We start from the raw sequence: 18,818 nt of genomic DNA on the forward strand, positions 1-18,818 counted from the left end.
GTTCCATGGAGTCTAAGTGAATAATCATGTTGCTGGAAGTAAATCATTTTAGATATATCACTAAGTAATTTTGCCAATGGATATTACAGTCTCAATTTAACATTATTACTATTTGATAACATGATGTGTTTGAAACTCTTTACAAACTGTCATTAAGTCCCCAGAGAACATGATGTTTGAGATAATTTTGGAAACACAAGCTAGGCACTCAGAAACCACATGAGCCAAGAGCCTTTTAAATTTAAATCTTTGTCCTTTGCAGTTGCCAGGGGCTCAAATGGGCAGAAGTCCTTTTAGCCAGATGATTAACTCAGGCATATCACATGCAGACTTCCTGACCTCCTTAATTTTTTGAATTTTTAAGCAGAGAGAACAGCAGAGATCATGTTGGACATCTTCACCAACAATGATGGTGAAATGCTTGGATGTGTCAATATTTACTTTAGTGGCTGAGTTCACTTTATAAGCATTATTACAAACTGGCAATTTTATCAATATTCACTCCATCATCATTGAGGAAAGGTCGACATTCTGCTCATCAATGTTCAATCTCTGGTGACACAAGTACATGGTTTCTGCTTTCAACAAGGCCTAGTCCAGCTAAATGTAATCAAATGTACTGGTGCTGTGACTAAAATGTGTGTAAGGTATAGCACAGGGACAAGATGAAGAGAATAATGTAAGGGGGTGCTACGAGTAAGGAGATAACGCTCAAGTCGAATCACACCATGTGTAGGTTTCTGTTAAATGAAAAGGGCAGAAAGGGTGGCCCAAGGTAAGGGATAAAGAGGAGGAAGAGATGGAGCAATGACTTTACAGTAATTCCTATGGGTGGAGATTTGGGGCAATGCTGTGGGGTAGGGTGACTCTAAAGGAATTCTGGAGTGCTATGACAGGGAGGTACGCAGAGCCCTGTACACGCTTCATGAGATGGGAAAAACAAACGTATTGAAAGGTTTTCATCAGAAAATAACATGACTCAATTTGTGTCTTTAAAAGCTCTCTAAGGCAGTAGCATGGAGAGTTAGCTGAAGGACTGTGAGATGATTGATGATAAGATTAGGAAAATAGTATAATCACTCTGGTGAACAATGAGAAATGTCTGAATTAAGGCATGACAAGGGAGATGGTTAAGATGGAGATCCACACCCCCTCATGCCTATAAAATATTTAATTAGCAGCTGGTGGATGTAAACCTTTTTTTTTTTTTTGGATGGGATTTGAAGTAGGTATCACTGTAGATATCAGAGATGATAGAAAGGGATTGGTCTAGGATGATGAACCCCTGGTTTCTGTCTTGGTAGCAATAAGATAGAAGTTGGAAACTAGGGGGATCAAGGGAGAAAGATGATAAATTTTTGCTCAAAAAGGCAAATGCTGTGTTTGTAGGGTCAATGGAACACCTGCATGGAGATGTTTCATTGACAGCTAGACATTTGGATCTGGAGCGCAGCAAACAGACCTGGGCCAGATACATATATTCAGTGATCATAATGACAGTAGAAGATGCAAATAAGTATATGAGTTTGCCCGGTGAGAGCATGTGGAGTGAGAAAAGAAAAAGTCCTGAAGTTTACTATTTGGTTAATTGACTGAATTTATTTAAATTAATTGCTGCCTTGAAAATTTAATGCATCATCATTTCTCTATAATACCCTACAATATAACCCTACTATAATCAATAGCTTTTCTCATCTCTGTCTCATCTACTGTGGATATGGACACCTGTTTGTCCTGCAAGACCCTGGGAGTGAGGACTTGAGCATCTGAAAATGTAATTCTCTGAGTTAACTGCAGGCTACATGAATAAAGTAGAAGCAATAGATGTTACCTGCCTGAACATACACAGTGAGGACTTGAACTTGATGTTATATAAAAAAGGAAAGAAAACATAGTGACTTTATTGCTATTAAGCAGGTACAAACTAAGTCAAAAACTTTCACTATAAGAAAACTCAATAAAATAGGAAGAACTTTTATTATGTTGTAATCTACAGGGTACAGTCCTAATGATTTAATGCAATCACTGTCAAAAGTACTTCCAATATTTTGGAAGACAAACACTAAATTTTAAAGCTAAATTGCCAAATTAAAGACATCATCTTGTAAAAAAATTTCACAAAATTGAATATGAGCAAGTATGAGTCAACACAAAAAGGAACAAACACTAACACAGGGGTTCTGACTTGAGAAGGGGGCACGGGACTTAAAAAGAATACCAATACCTGGGTCCCCACCTACAGGTATGTACATCACAATCTAGGGTGGTGTAGAGCTGGGGAATCAGTACTATTTCTTTTCTTTTTGAACTTTATTTAATTTATTTTTTATACAGCAGGTTCTTATTAGTTATCTATTTTATACATATTAGTGTATACATGTCAATCCTAATCTCCCAATTCATCCCACCACCCCCCCACCCCGCCACTTTCCCACCTTGCTGTCCATACGTTTGTTCTCTACACCTGTGTCTCTGTTTCTGCCCCAGGTGACTCTAAAGTGCAGCCTGAGTTTTGAACCCTTGTACTCAGCATACAGGTAGAAGATGGGGAAGGAAGAAAAACTAGCCTGGTATGGCAGAGAAGACCTTATACATCATATTGCACTTGTGATTAACAGTCAGAAGCTCATGGAAAGGATCCAAAGTACTACTGAGCTATGCATGCTACTGAGCAAATATTCATTTAAATATTAAATACAACTGTCACTTTTGATTATCTATAGTAAAGAGAAAAAGACTCAGAGAAAATCAACACATACGATAAAACGGAATGAAAACTGCACACCATATTACAAAATGATTATGGAGCTGGGACTATATTAACTTCTAAAGAAAACATCAAGCAATAATTCAACAACTATTTTTAAAATTTTGAAGAAATCTGGTGTCAGGTGGGTGCAGGTTATATTAGCTATTTTCAAAAAGAATATTCGATGATATTTGTATGTAGATATTTTACGCAGTGCCAACAACCATTAAGTGTAACTATATGTAGTTTTAAAGAAATAAACATATTCAGACTTATAAGGAGCTTCTCAGATTATAAATTTTCCCACAGGATGTTATTTTTGATGACTTTTTATTTGTTTCTAGAGATAGGATTGACAACCGATTATAACACAAACCATACGTGCCCATTCTCCATCTTTCTTTCCCACCTGGGACACTAAACATTCTGTGACATTTGCTGTCTCATTTTTAGCACCAGACAATATAACATTTGCTCCAGTGTAAACATAGAGGTCAGCAAAAGAAATCAATCTCTTTTTTGGGGTACCTTAAGGGCTCAAAATGTTGTACACGGATTGAAATAAACCAGCATTTCCATATTAGGAATTTTGTCCAACCTGGACTTAGCTTACTAATAGAAGAGTCCTGTTATCAAATAGTCCTTCTGCACTTTGTACCTTTCTTGGCACATTTCCCTCCTGGTGATACAGTTCATTATAACACGTCTTTCATACCCGCTGCTGTTGTAATGTAATGTAATACAATCAAAGCTCACCTTTGATTCTCCCAGTTCCCAGTGACACCTGGACTTGGTATGGTATTGTGTCAGTTACCACAAAAATCAAATTAGTATATTGACTTTTCACTTGCTCACTCATTCATTAATTTAGTTTTAACTGAAAACCTCCTATGTGTCCAGCACTGTGCTGAATCGTCCCTTGTTCTCTAGGAGCTAAAAGCACAAGCAGTTCTAGGGATTTAAGTGCATAAACACTTATGTTGATAAATATGTTAGACACATCCATTTAACTGAAAAATGAACATTAAGCTAATGGTTACTACAATGTACTCATGCCAGTAGTAAGCAGAGATTAAGAGCATTTGAAAACTACGAATGAGAGTGATTCCTGATATCTCATATTTGGCTACCACAAGATTGACCGAAGTGTTACCTGGAGCAATCTAGGAATGGGATGGAGTTGCAGGATGACGGACCGACAGAACACAGGTGGGGCTGAGGCCAGATGATAATGCTGAGTACGGTAATACAGCCTCAGAGAAGGCTTGAAGGAGCTATGGATTACTTAGGCTAAGGTGTTCTTGAGAGCCCTGTCCACAAACAAAGTAGAGGGGACAGACAATAATACGAGAAGAAACCAAAGGTAGTCTAAGGACACCTTAATGAAAAAAGTTTAAATTTTGATTAAATCCCTGACTCATCTTTAGTATATTCTTAGATGCTCTTAGAGGTGCTCAATAGAAAGAGAACATTACACCTTTTAACATTATTCTAAGTCAGGTTCTTTCTCTTAATGCGACAAAGGCCCTCTTCCGAATGAACATATTAGAAAACTGGAATATACATACTCATCCTTGTCCACCTTTTCTCGAAGCTTCTTTAGCTGTTTATTTTGGCTGAACTTCAAGTTTTGAATTATGTTCTCAAAGTATTCGTCTTCCCTGTAGCTCAACTATATTGATTTAAAAGATTTGGGGAAAAATATTAAAACCGGTATCTTCAAAGTTTTTGCTAAATAGCATGAAGAGATATTTTCTTAAATTCTATCACTTAATAAAGTTAACAGAGAACATTAAAACTTGCCAAAGAAAAGTTAAGTTCCAACTAGCTTAGTTCTGTATTACAGATCACTGCTGCGCTGGCTGAATCACTACTTCAGTCTATTCTTTTGCAATGAGTCAAATGAAACTAAATGTCAAACAAGCTTTTCTATATTGATATTCATCCTTACAGGACAGACAAGATAAAAGCATTCATATTTAGTACCTACTATGTTATAAGAACACTGTTATAAGAACTTCATATATCACATTTTTTAATCCCCATAATAATCTTATGAAGGTGGGCTGTTACCACCATTTTAAAGCTGAGAAAACTGAAGCACAATTAAGTCACTTGCCCAAGTTAATGAGTGATGGAGCTGAGATTTGAACCCTAGGAGTCTGGCTTTGAGCTTATGCTCTTAGCCAGCTAGTGAGAGGTGTAGCTGAGATCTGAACCCAAGCAATTCAGCTGTGAGACTATGTGCTCAGCCACTAGACTCCTGCACAAGGGCCCCGGGGACTCACATGCTACAGCCAGCTCATTTTTTAAAAAGTCAAGCTTTTCTGCAAATGGAAAAAGAAAAGAGGACACTGTGCCTTGCAAACTCCCGTGTACTCAACAGATTAGGAATCGCTGTCATCCCCAGATCTAGGCAAGGGTCACCTTGTCACCAGGGTTTCAAGTAGTTGTGGTGACTGCAAGGTTAACAACAGGACCTTTAGCTGAGTCTGAAATCAATACTGTAATGACTTCAATCAACTCTGTTTTCTTTTCATTGTTACATTACCAAAGGGGAATAAAATAGTTCCCCATTCTCAAATAGTAGATTTTTTTTCAAATAGAGAAGGCATGACCTGGTTTACCCAGTGGAGGAATAATTAGAAAGTGGAAGGAAAGCTGAAGATTTGACTTTTCAGGCGTGTATAAAATGAGATAAGAAGCCTGAGTACTGCCTGTTCATCACTTAAATGTCTATGTCTTAACGCTCTTTAAAAAAACACCAGATTTTTATCACTACGCTTAAAATGGAATATATGGAAAGCAAAATAACAAAACCAAATACAGACCAGCCCATGAAACGATAGGCTAAAACTAAAACAAACATAGTTCTGGCTTCAGTGTTAAAGGCTTAATATCAATATAATAAGACCTCTGGGTGTAGGCTATTTCACATAATTTCTGGCCTCCCCTATAGCTAGAAATGACATTGCCACCAGCCCCAGGCATCATCAGTGCAGTCTTTATAAAGACTTACCTCAAGGTATTCATTATTCAGTTTGTTGTCATTTGAAATAATGTCATCAGGATAGCCGATCCTTTCTTTAATTGCTAAGGCCTATGAAAATTAGAATATTGAATGTGAGCATGATTATGAACTTTCAAATGCAAACATTATAATTTGCCCTTGACAGCAGTTGAATAACCTGATCCATACTGTGTACAAGATGAGTATCTGACAACGTTTAAACAGAGATCTTTTGCACTGGCTTTTTCTTGGAGTTCAAAATAAACAAAAAATAGTTCTGAAATTTAGCTTCTAATACCCTATTCTCATAGGCTGCAGCTTTCCCAAGAAAACCAAAATGAAAACTGACAAGTCATTGTTCCACATGTATTGTACTTTTATGAACTTTTTCTCTGAAAGGCTTTTTTCTTCAATTTTACAGGAGGGGTAATATTTAGAACTTCCATTCTAGCAGCTTATAATTATCTTTTCACTTCACTGATTTGGCTGAGAAAACAGATGTGGGCTTACAGGTTTAATGCTAATATTCTTCCTAAATATTGGTTCCTGGAGTTTTTATGTTCTCCTTTGGTCTCCAGAGCTAGTGTACCTAACTTCCCGTGGTTAAATGAATGACATTAGTTAAACAAGTAGAAAACAGGGTTTTCTTTGTTATACCATCTCATATTTACCACTACCTTACTACTATTTCTATTTTTATTATTTTAAAATTGTTTACTTATTGTAATTATTTCATCAGTACCACTTGTTTACTACTTGCTATTTCTATTTCTATTTTTTATTTCTCTCATTTTTCTCAAAGACAGTTGACTTTTGATTTTATCATACCACATTACTCTTAAATAATTTAACTAATTTAATATTTTCATGGGATATTAAGCTTGCATCTCTGAATTATTTGTTTTACCATCAAATGGATGTGGTTTTGTTACAAATCTGTTTCATAAGCGTAGGATTTCCTCAGTGGATCAGACAGATGTGTCACTAAATCAGTTTGGCCAAGCCCATTTCCTTTCCATACCATCAGCCCATAACGAATCATCTCCCTCTCAATGGCACTTTATTTTCTAGAAGATATTTCCCCAAAAGGTGTTCTAAGGGATAAAAAAATCTACAGTAATAGGAGGTACTACATGAAAAGGATATATTGTCAAATATTTGGGGTAAATACTGTGACACAAACGTTAAGCAGGCTTCTTCATTGAAAGACTTCTTAGAGTCTAAAATTAAGTAATTGTAAGTGTCCAATGGGATGAATTAGTCTATTTATTCATTCAATTTGTCTTTAAGGGTATACAACAAGCCAGGTACTTTGTAAGGGGCTGAGGATACAATGCTAGGCAAAAATTTCTACCCCTGGAGAGTTTACTATAATGGTCAATGGTAGGCAATAAAATGAATATTACCTCTCAAGTGTGATGTATGGTGCCATAAAATCACACCCTACAGGTATATAACCTAGTCGAGGGTGGGATCAGGGAAGCCTTCCTGCAGGAAATGTTTCCTAAACTCTTTTTGACCATGGGACTCTTTCATAGAGCAACTTGGCAGGTCCAGAGTTTCATGACACCACCCTGGGAAATGATTACCTAGAACAATTTGATTGGCTACATCAAATAGTACCATGTTGTGATAGCTAGAACATGAAAGGAGCAAATCCAGCCTGAACTTCTGAGGACCTACAGAATGATGGAAAGATAGCTATACTGGGGTGCCAAATTCTAGACCTGACCCACTCAGGGCTCTGTGATAGCTGAAAAAGATAATCCTTCCATGTGATCTAATTCTGAAAGAGAACTAGACTACAGCTTGATTCTCTTATTATAATAGATTTATGGACTCTTTCTGTGTTAGTTCAAAGAATGGTCTGTTCTTCCTGTTACCCTAACTACAGAGCAATAATCAGGCTGCATGTGAATACTGCTCATAAACACATACAGTTTTCACTGGACAGGTTCCATTTAGGTTTATATAGTTATGAACACAATGGCATAGTAAATTTAAACCTGATATTTCCTTAGACATCTCACTTTTATTCTAATGCAAGATACTAAGAGTCCCAATAAAAGGTGCACAACGGGGGTAAATAAGAATAGTTATAAAAAGCTCCTTCAACATCCCTCTAACTGTAGGTCACCTTATAGTACTCAAATAATGCACTACCTTACATTTGCTTGAATAGAAATTTAGTATTTTTCTCCCTAGGTCATTTAAAAAAAAACTAAATAGTGCATGCTTAAAAAAAATTTAGCTAGAAATTTACATTAAAGATTAGGGGATATTTTTAGATATTGGTAGAGGTCTTTTAAATATTTTTCATAAAAGGAGGAAAAATATGAACCACTGATAATATCTTTTAATGCTTTCTTGTTCACACAAGATTTTCCTCTTGTTTTGTGAAGACTTCCTTTAAAAAAAAAAAAAAAAAAGGAAAATTGGAGATCTTTCAAAGTTTTGAGCCAAACATGGAGAGTAGGAGCTAGTTACAAAGAGATAATAAAAGATGAAAATCATAAGAAAAAAAAATCTTCATCCATGAAAAGTGTTCCTGGAAACATTACATCTTGAAGGAGCTTGCTTTTATTTTACGCAATCTTTGAATACTATGTTTTCCCCAAATTTCTTAAAAGCTAATCTTTTCTTATAGATTTTTCTTTGATAATTCGCCCGGCCTTGCTCTTTACCTTTTCTTCAGCTTTCTTTTTCGTTTCAGCATCCATCCAAGTAAGGTCATCTAAAGTCTGAATAAAAACTTCCCGGATCTGTGCAATTAAATCCTCAACCTTAAACCAAAAGAACAGAAGGCAAATTTAGGCCATGAATTAATTTTTTATAACACAAATTAAAAAAAAAATAGAGCTATAAGCTGTCTTTATGTGATTCAATGATATGTTAATAAATGTAAATTTATAAACAAATTGGTGATCTAAACAAATGGATATATGTGGGTAATTATATTTTTAAAGCAACACTGCTACTATCAACACTAATGATTAAATAGGTCATAATGCATACATTAATAAAAATCACCTTCAGAATGTATGGTTTCCATTATCATGAAAGACGAACTAACATAAAATACTGTCATTACTATTAGTAGTTTAGTTAAGCATGAGGTAGCATTTCAATAGATTCTTTCACCATGTCTTTAAGTTCCCTTGTCTTCATTTCAGTAACAATAAAAAATAAAGTACATGTCTTACACTTCAAATAAACCCTGGTTTACTTTCTGGTTTTTAAGAAAATACTAATTCTTAGTCAATTTTGGTAACAGAAGAGATTACAAATGACTGTATCATTAGAACATGTGACTGGGTATCGTGAATACATTGCTTCTGGAAAATGGACAATTGGTTTTGGGTTAAACAATATTAGGATCAGAAACATAACCAGACCTGCGGGAGAGGGAGAATAAGATTTATTGGGAAATAATGGCAAATTGTGATTCAGAAGTTCTCTGCCAATTAATAAAATTTTAACCAAATGATGGACTATTGTAATTGCCCATCAGTGCAAACACATGCTGATAGAGTATTGTGCAGAAAACATTACCACATGTTTACTGTCTCCAGGAAATGCCGCTTCCACATAGAGCCTTCCCACAGCATTTTCCATATTCCCATTGACATAGTTTGCACAACGTCTCCAAGTCGCTGTTTCTGATGTTGTGCCATAAAGAGCCTATGGGAGAGAAAAAGGAAATGGCATTTGATCAAGAGTAGACGGCCGAAGTGTGGTAAGAGCACAAATTTCACAGGACTCTATTCTTTATGTCTCCTAAATTCTTGCAATATTCATTGCTTCTCCTCACATGTCAGGATGTCCTTGCATAGGATAAAATGTAATCCAATTGAATTATTACTTACATATGATCTGGAAATAAGGTATATTTTCAGTAGCACGTCCTAGAAAAACTGTTGGCTATTGCAAGTTAATATCTTTCTAGACAGCGTTAGAAAAAACAACGCTCTCCACCAAACAAACAAAATAACACTGTTGCCACTGTATAAACATAAATGTGAAGTAATATTCAATAAATGTAACAGGGGAGAGATCTGGTATACAAGAAAACACGCTCCTGTTTTCTAAAGTTTTTGCTGAAGTTCCAGTACTTAGAAGAACTGCATGTGTACAAATTTAAGAACCAATAAAGGGATTAACTTACGGAAGGGAAATTTAGCAAAACACCATTTTTACATTCTCTAATTTAAAAAATATGTCTACATTTTCTTTTAAAGGGTAAAAACTAAAAATTTCAATCAATCAGGGAGTTATTTCCTTTCCATGACACCAACCAATACATTTGTGAGAATTTCTCCTTCCTCAATCCCTCCTGCCCTCTCCCCTCACAATAGGACAAAAATGATGATTCTTTCAATAATGTAGGTCCAGTCTAATAAAAGGTCTTAAGGCTATCTCCAGGTAGGTATATTCTCAGGGGATTGTCCACATCAATGTGGTCCAACTGTCTGAATGTCTAGTATGTTACAAGCACCAGAAAAATCAAATTAATTGAGATAGATACCCCTGAAATTACTTTGAACACAACAAAAAACCAAGCTAGTATTCTTCCATGAACTGCTCAAATAACCAATACATGCCCTTCCCGGGCAATTCAATCACGGTGCCAGAGTAGACAATCATAGGACCACAGAGCACCCGAAAACTGGCTTTCCTAGGCAACATGGCTTAAATACAGGCAACATACCCAGCATTTGGCATTTTGTCTCTTGGCAAAGTTTACCACTTCTAGTAATGTACATGGCAAGCCTTCATAACCATGGATCGCTTTATGCTTTAAGTCTTAAGAAAAGAGAGATTTTTTCTTCACCTTGCGGAAAGCATTTCTGGACTCCTTGTAGGTTCGGCTGAGGCTGCTTACAAGATCCATTATGAACCGCCAGGACATTAAATTTTGAAGATCTCTGCATAAAAAAACCCACCACCCAGCAACAGAAAAGATGAGGCTGCAAAGCTTCTAAAGAGTGATATTAAATGTAAACTTTGGGGACATGGGCACTCGGACATACCTACCTGGCAGAATATTTGGTAAGAATGAGCTTAAGTTTGGTTAAATATTCTGGAGCATAAACAACCACATCTTCCTCATTTGGAATATTAATATTCACAGTTGACATGATTTCATTTGTGAAATTTGACCAGCTGAATGGCTGGAAAAAAGCAGGCACAAAACATTCAGTAATTATGGATTTCTCTTCTTGGTTCCAAGACTCAGTTATGGTTACAGGGTCAGTTGCATCACTATATAATTATCACAATGGTCAGTTTGATATCTGTTTGGGATTTTTCTCTAATTGCTTCAGTCAATTTTTGAATAAAAATTAGTTCTGTAGCATAATTATTTAAATAAAAGAATTAAACCAACCATTTAAGAGCAAAAGCAAAGCTTCTAAGTTTAGTGAACATATGCTAGAAATTAGGCTCAGTGTCAAATTCTTGGTCTAACCAATATGAAAGAAAAAGAAAAAGAAAAAGAAATTTAGCTGTAAACATAAAGTTTCCTAGGTTTATGCAAAAATTTAAATGGGTATAAAATGTTTATCTCTTAAAAGTGGATATTAATAAACAATCCATTTGAACACAGTAATACATCTCAGTGGAGCTCGTGTTGTAAATGAAAGCACACTGTTGTCCTAGCAGAGGTATAGTAGATGTATAGATACAACACAGATGGTCCAATGAAGATGAACAAAATGTACTTTAAGCTATCGATATCAGGTCTACAGGCATGCAGTTCTCACACTTCAGAAGCTGGGTTTGGAGTTGCCAGAAGATGGAGTCTTATCTATTATTCTTTAAATGGGAATTGTCGTTATTCAACCACCAATGGATATAAGAAAAAACAGCAGAAGTGGAGATTATGCAGATCTTGCTGAAATGCTACATTTCAATGTTTGAGAATGTTTAAGATTACCAATATCTTAGGCTCTATCATTTTATATATATATGCCTAGAAGTATATAAATACACTGATCACTTACTAAGTATGAGATGCTATGTACTTTTCTTGATTTCCTTTGGCAGTTTGGACCATTATTTTACAACATATTTATTAAACACTTATTATATTAAAAAGCTCTATGTAAGAAATTCCTAACTCAGTAGGTTATGCCTTTAAAAAGTCCTTGTTTTCAGCAATTAGTGCCAAAGAGAATTCCATCACTGAATGTGGTGGTTTGTAGATTTTTCCAGGAATGTTGCTTCATTACCTGATTGTGTGCATCAACTAATACATAGAATACATGCATAGCCTTAAAAGAGATTATTAGATACTAGCTAAGGAATTACAACTAAGCAAAAAGATGTCAATTGATGTTTATAAATGGAATCTATAGATTTTTCTGTTTCTTGTGTTCTATTTCTCCATTCTTGCTCTGAACACCTCCATAGATGGCCTTGATGAGAACATGGCAAGTTCTATGAATAAATTATCCTTTTTCAGAGTTAAAAAGAAATCTGGTACTTATATTATTTGACTGTCCAAGTCCAATGGCTATATAATAGGTCTTTCAGAAGGATTTTTGCTTTTAATGTTTCCAAACCCTTTTCTATGATAATTTCTAATATTATTACATAGCTGCCTTGAAAGGACTTTTACCTTTGAAATTCACTCTAATTAAATATAAATATAATTATTTCAAATAGTTTTTTTTCAAGTCTTTTCATGAAGTCAAATGGTTGATGTTGTCTAAATTCATTTTGATGTTCAATTTATTTCAATAAATAAAAAAATCATTAAATTTTAACAAACTGCATTTTAATATTATAATTTTAGAAATGGCACAATAAGAGAGTACATAAAACTGCTACTTACCTTCCCACTGATCTCTAGTGAAAAGTTATTTTGGATCTGGGCTAATGTCATTTTGTTATAAAGAAGCATTGGATCATTTCGATCTTCAGATTTAGTTGTAGCCTATGGATTTAATTTCTTATCATTATTTTGGATCAAGAACTCTTTAGAAAAATATAACTATATACAAGGGAAAAAGAAATATGGCATAGGTACAACATAATTATATTTAACTTCTATTCTGTATTTGTGTTATAATTTATTTTGTCCTATCAAGAAGAAAAGAGAAATATAAGAGATTTTAAGTATATTCAGTAACAATTATCAAGATTTGGCTGCAGTGTCAAGTATAAAATTTTCAAAAATCTTTTTATATTTTCATAACTGCCAAACCACATCAGCAATATTTACAGGCCTCTTTCCTTCTATGGCTAAATGGGCAGCTCAGTTGTGTCTGTGGCTATTTCATATGATAATGACTTTCTTGAATATAGTCATTTCCAGTTTATCTCTCAAATACTCTTTCTCTCACCTACCACCATTCACTGTCCCAGTTAAAATTCAGACAGGAAAAAGAGTAGAAAAAAGCACAATGATTTCTACAAGAATTTAAAGCAAGTAAGACTGAGAAAATTCCTAGTACATAACACAGGTAGGTGGCAAATTATCTGAAGAGAGTTCTAGCATCTACTTTTGTGACTGTCCGCTCATCTGGCCTAACGAGTTCAGTGTTATCAACAGCATCTAGTATTATTTTTTTCATTGAATCAAAAAAGAAAATTTCAATAACAACTGCCCAACTAGTGGTTGAAAGGAGTAAAAGCAATTTTAAGTGAAAAGAAACAAAATGTAAAAATGGGAATTATTTCTCAAGTGACAACGGCTCCAATTTCCCCTTTAGGTCACTTATTTATTCATTTAAACATTATGTTTGTAACATCTGCATGCAATAATGTGCTGGACACTGTTAGAGACACATAGGTGATTCAGGGAGGACTGAGACCCCACTACAATCTCAGAGTGTCAGAGGGGAGAGAAAATGTAGACACAAAGAATTCTGAGGTAAGATACAACTACTACAGAAGCTGAGGCTGATCAAAGGAGAACACGGTCTTGGAAGGTGCCAGAGGTAAAAACCCAGGGTAATAAACTGTTCTCCTCTAAAAATTCTGTTTCCAACACTGAACCACATGTAACCCATCAAGCTGCCATTCATCCAGCTGCAGCTCCAAGCAAAGTCTGGTTCTGATTCTACACTTTTGGTTTCATGTAGCCCCAGGAAAGCCAAAATTGCCCTTAAAGATCTTCAGTCTTCAAGATTCTGATGGTAAAGTGACAAGCAGACGGGGATTTAGGAGTGCAGGTTGCTGTTTGCAATGTCAGAGAGCTCTGTGGATCCTAGACTGAAACTGACTGTGAGTTCAATCAATAACCTGGATGCTGTTTACAGAGTTCACTCGCTTGAGACTGCAGACCCCGTCAGAGGAACTTCAGACAAGGAACTTCAGACAAGAATGTGCCAACTCAGACTCCAAGGATTGACCTGGAACTAGAGGAAACTCAGGAACACACCCCTTGGGCTTTGCTGATAAACTCCTCCTCTTGGATCTCCCTTGAGCTAATAAGCAGCCTGACAGTCTGAACTCAGTGATATCGTACTGTAGTGTGGCCATGTTCAGAGGCTACTACTTCTTAGCAAAGGGATAGAGACAATTTCTGTGGTCACCTTAAACTTTAAAATAAAATAAAGTAAAATTGTACATATCAAAACTAAAACAGCTTTGCTGAATAGCTAGCAATCAAGTGTGTCCTGAATCTCAAGGGCATCTCAACAACAGTTTGACTGTAAATAGTTAGGATATTGATGTAATCCACTTAATAATAGGTCATTAAGTACATCTAGTTTAATATTTGTCAAATTAAGTATGTCTCCTGGATGTCTGGACCCTGGTTTACTGTAAAATTCCAGTTTTAAAGGTCCTCTTGAAGTTAATGATCCATTACCAAGCTATGCATTTTTATCACTTGGTTAAGGAGATGTACCTTTTACCCTTAAAATACGATAGAGAAGAGAAAGAAATAAAAAGCGGTTGACGTTGTTCAGTGTATCAGAGAAAATGTGTTTTACATTGGCAATTTCTTTTTCCAATTCCATAACTCTATTCATTTCCAAAGAAAGCTGTTTTTCATCGACAGGCAGTCCCTTTTCCTGACGAATCAATTTGGCCACAGAAATCATAAAATCCACATATGCTGTACAAGCCTGCAAGAAATAAATGACAGTACATTGCTGAAGAACCTTCTAAATATTCATCACGGCGCTTTAACTTAAAACTTATTTTCAATTCAGTATTAATTTTTGGTGACAGATAAAGCACAACAAAATAGAAATCCATTCCTGAATCCTAAAAGAAATGACCTGTACAGATTCTCAGAAAGTCAATGTGTCTTTGAATTATAGCAGAATAATAAAGGATCACTCTGAAAGTACTAAGTAACTTATAACCATTTGGTTACGGAGATTTTATAACTTTCAACTTTTAATCAAACTAAATTGCTTTAATAAGAATGCAGATGCAAAACATTTGGTAAGCAATAACCTAGTATTTTTTTCTTAAATAATAATAAATTATTTTGCCAAATTTCCTTTTATCAGGTTTTCTCTGCACACATATATATATATTTTCAACTATCCATGAAGAGATGGCCACAAACATATTACATTATCAGGACATCTTTTATTTGTCTTCTCTGGCCAAGCAGTATTTTTTTTTTTTTTTAATGAGAATGTGTTCTCATGAGCTCCTCCAACACAAATCTGTGGGTTTTAGTTAATTCCAAAGCTGGCCGTCATTACTGTGAAATTTCTAAGATACCATAGATTTGAATATCAGCTTTCTTCTAAGAACTCAAATTCTTTCCATTTTATCTTCACACACATTTTAACTTTATGAAGATAAGCTATAAACTAGTTTTATTATTGACCTTTTATAGAATATATAAATACCTTATTCAAGTTCAGAGTGGCACTGAACCCAGGAAATTTAATACCACTTTCATAACATTGCTATTTAGCTATTATTTTCTATCAGCAGTTAAAATAAATTATGATCTCACCACATTCAAATTTATTCAAAATTCAAGTCCCAGCACCAGTTTGGCGACACGCAGACGACCACAATTAGGAAAGCCATACCACACAAGTTTGGAATCAATGGGTAGTTCTATGCTTCAAAGACTTGTCCACACAGGGTAAATATGAAGGAAAGCTGTAGAGTGCTTAACAATTCCACACTTTCAAGGGGCTTTTACAACCTACTATTTGATTATCAGTGAAAGGGGTACCCTTGTAGTCACTGTGAGTGCAAAGGCACATCTAAATTCACAGTGACTGGGCTTCCCTGGTGGCGCAGTGGTTGAGGGTCTGCCTGCCAATGCAGGGGACACAGGTTCGAGCCCTGGTCTGGGAAGATCCCACATACCGCGGAGCAGCTGGGCCCGTGAGCCACAATTACTGAGCCTGCGCATCTGGAGCCTGTGCTCCGCAACAAGAGAGGCCGCAATAGTGAGAGGCCCGCGCACCGCGATGAAGAGTGGCCCCCGCTTGCCACAACTAGAGAAAGCCCTCGCACGGAAACGAAGACCCAATACAGCCATAAAAATAAAATAAATTCACAGTGACTCATTAAGAGGATCAAACATAAAACTTATAGGGAAATGAAAATATTTTATCAAGCAAGAACCCAAGCAAAATGTACAAAGTCATTATTAATTTGAAATTCAAGAGGACACCTTTAGATACTGGCATTCCATGACCTTTACTAAATGCTAAGTAAACAATTTCCCAGGGAGAGGGCTCTCTCTTTCAAGGATACCCAGCGATCGTGAGGCTGTCTCACTGGCATCTCTATCCCTGGATCTGCTACTCAATAGAACAAACTATTTTTCAGCCATGTGTCTGTATTAAAAACCAAATCACTAAGGTAACAGGGATAAAAGGATGTTTTTATGTATATTCTTGCCAACTCCATTCTCTTCCTATTAAAAAGTAATCAGAATTCTTGTTTCACTTTGAAGAAAACAAATATGTCTGTTGGTCATGGGACCAACTATTCCAAAGTGCAAGCATGCAGTGTTTTGAATTAACTGCATTTCAAATCATATAAATTCATCTGCATTCAGCAGGGAATTACTACTGCCTACGAAGGAAATGGTAATTTAAATTTTCCAGTATCAATCTACTGAGATTTTTTTTTTTACTCTATGGGATGCTTTTTCATTAATGGGGTGAGAAAACAATAATGAGTGTTCTCCTCCATTTCGTTGACTCTGCAAACTGGTTTTACTCCAGTATCTTTATCCTTACAGATCTATTTAAAGACTATAGAATTTGGCAAGCAGAAGAACTTTGGAAAATGCTTCTAGTCTTCTGAGCTGGTAAAGTTTCCCAGAAAACTAGAAGCATATTATACCATGAACTTCTGAGATGCTTGAATATTTAATACACTTACATGGAATACACTACTTCCTTTAATGAGCTCCACTACCTGGCAACCTATTACAATGTGACTGATTAAAACATGTCTTAGTATCTTGATTATCTTTCCTGGCTTCCAAATTTATCTAGTAGCTGTCAGAACCCAGGCTTACTGCTGCTGTTAAATCCTTTCTACAAGATATGATTCTACCTTAAGGTACTGATTTTCTTCCTTGAGATACTTCTAGATTTGTAAAATGCCAAATGATAGCAATTGTCATAATTTGGGGAGAAAGTAATCAACACATATTTTAACATTTAAAAAGTACATTGGCCAGGATATTTTTTAAATCAGATGTCAATTTCTCTTTTCTGTCACTAAGAGAGCAACTAGTTATTACGACAAGGGTCAGAGGCAGCTACCTTTTTCGACAGTCATAAGGTAGCCTAGTTGAAGCTTTGATACAGTGAATCCTTTATGTGATAAAACAAAAACAAAAACAAATTAAAAAAACCCAAAAACCTAAATGTCTATGTAGTCCTTCCTTTAAAAATAAAACACTGTAAATCCTAATGCTTATAATAGCAGGTTCAAAGATGCTAATTGGTTTGTTTTTTTTTTAATTAATTATTTATTTATTTATTTATTTATTTATGGCTGTGTTGGGTCTTCGTTTCTGTGCGAGGGCTTTCTCTAGTTGCGGCGAGCGGGGGCCACTCTTCATCGCGGTGCGCGGGCCTCTCACTATCGCGGCCTCTGTTGTTGCGGAGCACAGGCTCCAGACGCGCAGGCTCAGTAGTTGTGGCTCACGGGCCTAGTTGCTCCGCGGCATGTGGGATCTTCCCAGATCAGGGCTCGAACCCGTGTCCCCTGCATTGGCAGGCAGATTCTCAACCACTGAGCCACCAGGGAAGCCGCTAATTGGTTTTAAATGGTTGGGTAAAATCCCTAATTGCAGTTTTGTGAGCTTTTAAATTACACACTATTGGTGAGATGATATTTACCAATACTCAACACCATGAATCGTTACTCTAATTAGGACTATCTTCATATTTCAGGACCAGGCAATAATATTTATATATTGGCTCTGTTCAGAAATTGGACTTCTCCTGCTTAGAAAAAAGCTGATATTTGTTAGAGTTGCCAAAGAGCAAGAGAGCGATGCCATTCCACTATTGTCCTTCACACTTGGTATCTTTGTTAAGAAGTAACAGCAAGTCCCAGGGAGGAACAGATAGCTCTCTGGACCGGTTGGCTGATATTTGTGTACCTTGGTGTGCCAACAGCTATGGACCAGGGGTTTCACTTTGAAAGATTCTGTTCTGGGACACCTAGCTCTTACCAATTTTCTGCCCTTCTCTTTCCAAGGCATAATGTGGGAGCATGAAGTCACTGAAAAGTCACAGAACTGTCTTATTCCTAGCCACTGATGCGGGTGCTGTTATTTAATAGTGTTACACAGAAAAGTTTCCTGAGGGAACACACAGGGGCCCCCAGCAGGAGAGAGATGTTTCCTCTCAGAAGGCTTGGAATTTTTTGCCACTTGAAGCAGCATGTCAGGGATCATGCAGCTGCCAGAACACAGAGGCTTACTCCCCAAAGATGGGCACAGACACAGAGAATCACGCAGCCATTCCTGGGGACAGGAAGTGAGAAACAGCCCCCCAATCCTAGCAGGGCTCTGGAGCAGGAGAAACACAGGATACAAGAGGATCCACTATGGACCAGCATGGGGACTGTTTGGGGCTTTCATCAAGTAATGAGAGA

General features: G+C 36.3%; 1 protein-coding gene across 6 annotated transcripts in view; it reads right to left on the reverse strand.

Annotated features, from left to right (window-relative positions):
• The window catches only part of MME (membrane metalloendopeptidase), a 292,858-nt gene that overhangs the window by 32,449 nt on the left and 241,591 nt on the right, over positions 1-18,818 (reverse strand). For all 6 annotated transcript variants that reach the window (XM_061194549.1, XM_061194547.1, XM_061194545.1 and 3 more), the window contains 8 exons: positions 14,702-14,836; positions 12,595-12,696; positions 10,794-10,930; positions 10,591-10,684; positions 9,312-9,440; positions 8,444-8,542; positions 5,769-5,849; positions 4,318-4,421 (listed from right to left, as the gene is read on the reverse strand). In XM_061194549.1, the coding sequence (XP_061050532.1) occupies positions 4,318-4,421; positions 5,769-5,849; positions 8,444-8,542; positions 9,312-9,440; positions 10,591-10,684; positions 10,794-10,930; positions 12,595-12,696; positions 14,702-14,836 (881 nt within the window). The remainder of the gene's footprint in view (positions 1-4,317; positions 4,422-5,768; positions 5,850-8,443; positions 8,543-9,311; positions 9,441-10,590; positions 10,685-10,793; positions 10,931-12,594; positions 12,697-14,701; positions 14,837-18,818) is intronic.

The sequence above is a fragment of the Eubalaena glacialis genome, chromosome 6 (assembly GCF_028564815.1).
Source record: "Eubalaena glacialis isolate mEubGla1 chromosome 6, mEubGla1.1.hap2.+ XY, whole genome shotgun sequence".
NCBI lineage: Eukaryota > Metazoa > Chordata > Mammalia > Artiodactyla > Balaenidae > Eubalaena > Eubalaena glacialis.